We start from the raw sequence: 8,490 nt of genomic DNA, 5'->3' as shown, positions 1-8,490 counted from the left end.
ATACACCAATCAGCACTCTGTGTCTAGCTCAAGGTTTGTAAATACACCAATTGGTACTCCGTATCTAGCTAACTCTGTCTAGCTAACCTAGTGGGGACTTGGAGAACTTTTCCCTCTAGCTCTGTGTCTAGCTCAAGGATTGTAAACGCACCGGTCAGCACTCTGTCAAAATGGACCAATCAGCAGGATGTAGATGGGGAATAAAAGCAGGCTACCCCAGCCAGCCGGAGGCAACGGGCTGGGGTCCCCTTCCACACTGTGGAACGTTTGTTCTTTCACTCTTTGCAATAAATCTTGCTGCAGCTCACTCTTTGGGTCCACGCTGCCTTTATGAGCTGTAACACTCACTGCGAAGGTCTGCAGCTTCACTCCTGAAGCTAACGAGACCACGAACCCACCGGGACGAACGAACAACTCCAGATTCCCGAACAACTCCAGATGCGCTGCTTATAAGAGCTATAACACTGACCACGAAGGTCTGCGGCTTGGCTCCTGACAGCGGGATCACGAACCCACCAGAAGGAAGAAGCTCTAGACACATCTGAACGTCTGAAGGAACAAACTCTGGACATACCATTAAGAACTGTAATACTCGCCACGAGGGTCCACGGCTTCATTCTTGGTCAGTGAGACCGAGAACCCACCAATGCCGGACACAGTGTGAGCACCACGCTCAGCCCATCCCTGCATTACTTTAGAAGGCCGAGGTGGAAGGATCACTTGAGGCCAGGAGTTCAAGACCACTCTGGGCAACATAGTGAGACCCTATCTCTACAAAAAAAAATAAAAATTACTTAGGCATGGCAGCACACGCCTGTAGTCCCAGCTACTTGGGAGGCTGAGGCAGGAGGATTGCTTGAGCCCGGGAGAAGGCTGCAGTGAGCTGTGATTGTGCCACTGCACTCCAGCCTGGACAACAGAGACCCTAGCTCTAAAAAAAGAAAAAGTAAATAGTAACAAATTGGAAGGCAATGTTTTACAGTCACCATGGGGTTTCTTCTAGTTTTCTTCTTTTCTGTACTACTTCCTTCCTTTCTGAGGGTGAGCAGTCTGGCTCCCATCTTTACTTCCTTGGTCGGTGTCTATTTAGGAAACAGGACCCCCTCTCTACTGCCGCCTCTGCACAGCAGCTGCCTTTCCCTCTTTGGGTCTGCCTCTTGTTCCAGGACCCCCACTGGGTGCTCAGGGGGGCTCTCACTTCCTGCCACCTGGATGCTTTCCTCATCCCACCTGGGCTCGGACACTCCTGTTGGGCCACCATCTGCGGACATGCCCTTCTTGTTCACCTCTGGGTGACGCGCTTCCCCAGACACCAGTGTGGGTGTTTTCATCCGCACTGCCAGACAGATGACAGAGACTTTCAAGGTACAAACTACATCCTTCAATTTGGAGAAATTTCACTGATTTTTTAATGCCTTAAATATTGGGGGTTTTTTGTTCTCTTAATGTTTCTTACTTCTCAGATGTCAGACTCCTTGGCCTTTCTTCTGAATGTGTCATCTTGTTTATTGGAGTACCCTAAGTGCTCTGACAAACCTCAGCATCACCCTGCTTTCACATGTGGAAGTTTGCTTCTTGCTCACGCTAAGTTTAGTGTGCATATTCTTAGTTGTACCCCAGTCCCAAAGGTAGACCCAGACCCCTCCGATCTGCTTCTACCATCTGTCTCCTGGGCTCAGAGTTACTTCTGAGGGGAAGGAGTTGCTGTGGGGGGCAGGCTGGATGCCCACACTCCCTCCTCCCTTCCAGGCTGGGGCTGGAAGTGCCACCCGGTGCAGGGGAGTCGAGCTGTCATCCTCAGCTAGTCCTCTACCACCTTCTCATGGCCATCCCTGCTTTGCTTGCCTGCCTGTTTTGAAAATCTGTCTTCTGGGAGATTTTCTAGAGTTTATCTCCCAGTTCTTTTACTAAGGCGTTCATGCCTGTTCTCATATAATAATCCTCAAGTTAAACTCTTTTTGTAGAGATATTCTTTTTGTTTCCTGAGATCGTTTCTCAGTCTCCTGCCTCTGAGAATGGTTGCGAAGGTGTTGGCGTGTGTGTTGCAGTTTTCGTGTTCGTGTAGTGTGTGCTGCCTCCACACCGTTTTGACCTCTGTGGGTTCCAGGCTTTTCCCTATAAATCGCAAGCTCGGTGTTTCCCCTCCAGGTGAGGCAATAAAAACTGGCAGACTGCACAGAGCCGCCCACACCGGTGTCACTGTGCGGTGGTCTGGCTGGGCCTCTTGTCTCGTCTGAAGTTTTTTTAGGAGTAGAGAAATAAAGTTAAGCTTTTACTTAGTCCCTCTGTTTTTCAAGATACTCCCAACAGCCGCACCTGGTGTCCCCCATCCAGATACCCTCTGTTTTGCCCTCTCCAAGAATAGAAGCTTCCTGTCCTAGTAGGTTGGGCAGGGCAGCGGCAATCAGAGCTGGGACGCGATTCCAGGGATTCATGAGCTCCTTAAACAGATTTTTGGCTAATTCTTCTGCTTACTACCTTGCCTTTCTCCCCTTCCAGAGGGTCCTGAGCCTTTTGGGGACACTACAGGACAGATAGGAGTATTTCAGAGCCTTCCTCACTGCTGGAGTGGGATTCCATTCCTGAAGTCAACTAGGTTAACTATAATTTATCTTTCATTCTGTCGCCCAGGCTGGAGTACAGTGGTGCAGTCACGGTTCACTGTAGCCTCGACCTTCTGGGCTCAGGTGATCCACCCACCTCAGCCTCCGCATGGCTGGGACCACAGGCATGCACCACCATGCCCGGTTAATTTATTTTTATATTTTATAGAGGTGGGGGTCTCCTTATTTTGCCCAGGCTGGTCTCAAACTCCTGGGCTCAAGCAGTCCTCCTACATTGGCCTTTCAAAGTGCTGGGATTACAGGCATGAGGCACCGTGCCTGACCTCTTTTAGGTTTAATTTTTTAAAATCCTTTTCCTTGGGAAGAAGTGGAAGCAAATGTACTTAAATCTGCCATTTTAACCAGAAGACTCTCAAAACTTTTTAAATGCTACTTTGCAAGATAACTTTTTAAAATATAACATGCAGGGCTGGGCGTGGCAGCTCATACCTGCAATCCCAGCATTTTGGGAGGATGAGCCAGAGGATTGCTTGAGTTTGAGACCAAACTGGGCAACATAGTGAGACCCTATCTCTACAAAAAAAAATAAAAATTACTTAGGCATGGCAGCACACGCCTGTAGTCCCAGCTACTTGGGAGGCTGAGGCAGGAGGATTGCTTGAGCCCGGGAGAAGGCTGCAGTGAGCTGTGATTGTGCCACTGCACTCCAGCCTGGACAACAGAGACCCTAGCTCTAAAAAAAGAAAAAGTAAATAGTAACAAATTGGAAGGCAATGTTTTACAGTCACCATGGGGTTTCTTCTAGTTTTCTTCTTTTCTGTACTACTTCCTTCCTTTCTGAGGGTGAGCAGTCTGGCTCCCATCTTTACTTCCTTGGTCGGTGTCTATTTAGGAAACAGGACCCCCTCTCTACTGCCGCCTCTGCACAGCAGCTGCCTTTCCCTCTTTGGGTCTGCCTCTTGTTCCAGGACCCCCACTGGGTGCTCAGGGGGGCTCTCACTTCCTGCCACCTGGATGCTTTCCTCATCCCACCTGGGCTCGGACACTCCTGTTGGGCCACCATCTGCGGACATGCCCTTCTTGTTCACCTCTGGGTGACGCGCTTCCCCAGACACCAGTGTGGGTGTTTTCATCCGCACTGCCAGACAGATGACAGAGACTTTCAAGGTACAAACTACATCCTTCAATTTGGAGAAATTTCACTGATTTTTTAATGCCTTAAATATTGGGGGTTTTTTGTTCTCTTAATGTTTCTTACTTCTCAGATGTCAGACTCCTTGGCCTTTCTTCTGAATGTGTCATCTTGTTTATTGGAGTACCCTAAGTGCTCTGACAAACCTCAGCATCACCCTGCTTTCACATGTGGAAGTTTGCTTCTTGCTCACGCTAAGTTTAGTGTGCATATTCTTAGTTGTACCCCAGTCCCAAAGGTAGACCCAGACCCCTCCGATCTGCTTCTACCATCTGTCTCCTGGGCTCAGAGTTACTTCTGAGGGGAAGGAGTTGCTGTGGGGGGCAGGCTGGATGCCCACACTCCCTCCTCCCTTCCAGGCTGGGGCTGGAAGTGCCACCCGGTGCAGGGGAGTCGAGCTGTCATCCTCAGCTAGTCCTCTACCACCTTCTCATGGCCATCCCTGCTTTGCTTGCCTGCCTGTTTTGAAAATCTGTCTTCTGGGAGATTTTCTAGAGTTTATCTCCCAGTTCTTTTACTAAGGCGTTCATGCCTGTTCTCATATAATAATCCTCAAGTTAAACTCTTTTTGTAGAGATATTCTTTTTGTTTCCTGAGATCGTTTCTCAGTCTCCTGCCTCTGAGAATGGTTGCGAAGGTGTTGGCGTGTGTGTTGCAGTTTTCGTGTTCGTGTAGTGTGTGCTGCCTCCACACCGTTTTGACCTCTGTGGGTTCCAGGCTTTTCCCTATAAATCGCAAGCTCGGTGTTTCCCCTCCAGGTGAGGCAATAAAAACTGGCAGACTGCACAGAGCCGCCCACACCGGTGTCACTGTGCGGTGGTCTGGCTGGGCCTCTTGTCTCGTCTGAAGTTTTTTTAGGAGTAGAGAAATAAAGTTAAGCTTTTACTTAGTCCCTCTGTTTTTCAAGATACTCCCAACAGCCGCACCTGGTGTCCCCCATCCAGATACCCTCTGTTTTGCCCTCTCCAAGAATAGAAGCTTCCTGTCCTAGTAGGTTGGGCAGGGCAGCGGCAATCAGAGCTGGGACGCGATTCCAGGGATTCATGAGCTCCTTAAACAGATTTTTGGCTAATTCTTCTGCTTACTACCTTGCCTTTCTCCCCTTCCAGAGGGTCCTGAGCCTTTTGGGGACACTACAGGACAGATAGGAGTATTTCAGAGCCTTCCTCACTGCTGGAGTGGGATTCCATTCCTGAAGTCAACTAGGTTAACTATAATTTATCTTTCATTCTGTCGCCCAGGCTGGAGTACAGTGGTGCAGTCACGGTTCACTGTAGCCTCGACCTTCTGGGCTCAGGTGATCCACCCACCTCAGCCTCCGCATGGCTGGGACCACAGGCATGCACCACCATGCCCGGTTAATTTATTTTTATATTTTATAGAGGTGGGGGTCTCCTTATTTTGCCCAGGCTGGTCTCAAACTCCTGGGCTCAAGCAGTCCTCCTACATTGGCCTTTCAAAGTGCTGGGATTACAGGCATGAGGCACCGTGCCTGACCTCTTTTAGGTTTAATTTTTTAAAATCCTTTTCCTTGGGAAGAAGTGGAAGCAAATGTACTTAAATCTGCCATTTTAACCAGAAGACTCTCAAAACTTTTTAAATGCTACTTTGCAAGATAACTTTTTAAAATATAACATGCAGGGCTGGGCGTGGCAGCTCATACCTGCAATCCCAGCATTTTGGGAGGCCAAGATGGGTGGATCACTTGAAGCCGGGAGTTGATGGCAAAACCCCATCTCTACTAAAAATATAAAACTTAGCTGGGCATGGTGGTGCACACCTGTAATCCCAGCTACTCGGGAGGCTGAGGCAGGATAATCACTTGAACCCAGGAGGTGGAGGTTGCAGTGAGCTGAGACTGCACCACTGCTCTCCAGCCTGGGCAACAGAACCAGACTCCATCTCAAAAAAATAAAATATAATATGCATATCTGTGCCTTCCTAGTCTTAAACAGCTACTGAATTATGCTGTAATAAATGGGCTTTCCAGTGCTAATTATTTCTGCCTCTACACCAAAGTGGCCACAGGTCATGCTTCCCTTGGCTTCTGGGCTCTCTTCTGCCTTAAGACGCCCTGTGATTTGCACTTTCCAAGCTGCTGTTTTTCAAGAGAACAAATCATGTGTTGAAGTTCTGGCTAACGAGCCGTCAGCTCCCAGCAGTTACTGGGACTCAGAACTGTGGATGTCAGCTGTGAGGTGCAGGTTCCTGGTTCTCAGAAGTGTTCTAGCTGGGAGAAGCTGGACAGGTTTCCTCTCAAACATGATTCTACCTGGTTTCAGATCTGACTGGTAGGAAAAAGGGAAGCAGGGCAAGTGAGGTTAGAGCTACCCAGGACAGATAAGGATGGGCAGAATCATGTCGCCAGTGCCCAGTGGCATTCTTACTCTAAAGGAATACACTGGTGCATCCTCTTTGTAAAGGATACTATCCCTCCCCCACCGCCGGTAATTTTGCCTCTGGTATAAATGTGAATTTTCACACCTCTTCTCTTAGGGTAGGAGTCAGCAAACTATGGCTCACAGGCCAAATCCAGCCTGCCGCCTGTGTTTTAGGGACTGTGAACTAAGAACTAAGAATGACTTTTGTATTTGTAATTGGTTGGAAAAAAAATCAAAAGGATATTTTATGGCGCATGAAAACTGTGTGAGATTCACTTCAGCGCTCATAGAATATTATTGGACCATTAGCCACACCTGTTTGTTGATGCAGTCTGGGGCTGCTTTCACGCCGCAGTGGCAGAGCTGAATGATTGCAGCAGAGACGCTAGAATCCACAAAGCCAGCTGGGTGCAGTGGCTCACACCTGTAAGCCCAGAGCTTTGGGAGGCCGAAGCAGGAGGATTGCTTGAGACTAGGAGTTCGAGACCAGCCTGGAAAACATAGTGAGACCATGTCTTTACAAAAAATTTTGAAAGTTAGCCAAGCATGGTGGCGTGCACCTGTAGTCTCAACTACTCAGGAGGCTGAAGGGGGAGGATCACTTGACCCTAGGAGTTCGAGGCTGCAGTGAACTGACTGCCTCACTGCACTCGAGCTTGGGTAATAGGGCAGGACCCTGACTCAAAAAACAAACACAAAGTCCGGGTGCAGTGGCTCACGCCTGTAATCCCAGCACTTTGGGAGGCCGAGGTGGGTGAATCACCTGAGGTCAGGAGTTTGAGACCAGCCTGGCCAACATGGTGAAACCCCGTCTCTACTGAAAATACAAAAAACTAGCTGTGTGTGGTGGTGCACACCTGTAATTCCAGCTACTTGGGAGGCTGAGGCAGGAGAATTGCTTGAACCCGGGTGGCAGAGGTTGCAGTGAGCCAAGATTATGCCACTGCACTCTAACCCGGGAGACAGTGTGAGACTCCATCTCAAAAAAAAAAAAAAAAATCACAAAGCCTAAAAAGTTTACTAGCTGCCTCTTTAAAGAAAGTCTGCTGACCGCTGTCTCAGAGGATCAGGCCTGCGAGTGTTCCGTAGTTAGGGATGACTGCAGGCGAGGGGGTCAGCCTGGTCAGTGTAATGATGTCTGCAGAGACATTTACACCCAGAGACATTGATGGAAAACAAATGGCCAGACTGGTCAAATGGGAGGGGTCTTTATGGAATAAAACAAAGTTCCTTTTCAGTTCCTTCAAAGTATGAGCAAAACCCACGTGATGTTTTCTCTCCCTTCATTCTGGGACTGTAAGCATCGAGGCCAGACAGGGTTCATTCCGAGCAGCAACGGGAGTGTCGACGGACGGGAGCGTACAGTGGAAAGAATCCCATCTTTGCCTTCCCTTCCTCCCTGGCCTTCCTCTTCTGCTTCTCCAGCCCCCGGCCTGGGCCTGGCTTTATGCGAGGTCCAGGAGATCCACGGGGGAACTGAAGCCAGAGGTCCTCACTGATGGCACTGCTCCTTAGCTCTGGAGTTGGCGGATCTTGTGTCACAGCTTTTGCAGATGAAAATGCTGACTCTCCAGAACCCATTTATCCAGAGCTGCCAAGTGGCAGGTTCAAACTGAGGGACCCCTGTCTGCCAGCCCTGAGAACCACATCCTCACTCGTGCGTTTCCACTTTGTGGCTTTGGGGCATGCTGGCCCAGAGGCTTGTGGATGGGGCCTGAGCCCATGGTCAGCCACATTGGTTCCCAGAAGCAGGGACCACAGAGGCGTGGACAGCACTGACTCAGAGTGATCGGACCCATCCTGGCAGAGCCATCTGGGCCTGAGGTTAAGGTTCAGCCCCGCCCTTTTGTGTGATGGGACCAAGGCAGGGAAGGGGCTGAGCAGACTCAGGGCGGGGCCGGTGTCCAGCACTGCTCCAGACCCTGGCCATCGGCAGGCTCACGTGGACAGAGTGCTCGAGAAAACCCCTGGTTTTAGAATCAGAAATGTTGGATCTAGCACTTTCTTAGGGCCTCTCATTCTTCCTTTTCCCATAAAAAACAGAGCTGAGTGACTGGAAGAAATCACCTCACACACTTTCAGCTTGAACTCAGAAGGTTCTCTGATAAAAGGGGATGAGAAAGGGGCAGGTACCCTCAGGTAGCAGTAAATCTACTTTTTCTCTGTCTTTGTAGGGCTGACAAGTCCACCCCGCTGACCAACAAAGGCCAACCAAGAGTACCTGGTAATTATTTAATTTGGGACTGAGTTTGTTTCTGCTTGGTCCATGGGAGCAATGTGGTGGACGTTCCCTGCCAGGTGGTCAGGCCTGAGGGAGGGCCCAGCTGTCTCCCCTCCCACAGCCCTCCTGCCC

General features: G+C 49.7%; 1 protein-coding gene across 1 annotated transcript in view; it reads left to right on the top strand.

The window, feature by feature from the left end:
- ASAP2 (ArfGAP with SH3 domain, ankyrin repeat and PH domain 2) overlaps positions 1-8,490 on the top strand; it is a 175,623-nt gene that overhangs the window by 161,226 nt on the left and 5,907 nt on the right. The window contains exon 25 of the mRNA XM_011965316.1: positions 8,312-8,361. Coding sequence (XP_011820706.1) covers positions 8,312-8,361 — 50 coding nt within the window. The remainder of the gene's footprint in view (positions 1-8,311; positions 8,362-8,490) is intronic.

This window comes from Mandrillus leucophaeus, unplaced genomic scaffold, assembly GCF_000951045.1.
Source record: "Mandrillus leucophaeus isolate KB7577 unplaced genomic scaffold, Mleu.le_1.0 Scaffold72, whole genome shotgun sequence".
In the NCBI taxonomy this organism is placed as follows: domain Eukaryota; kingdom Metazoa; phylum Chordata; class Mammalia; order Primates; family Cercopithecidae; genus Mandrillus; species Mandrillus leucophaeus.
Note: the sequence above shows the minus strand (reverse complement) of the source record. Positions and strands in the feature narration are given on the sequence as shown.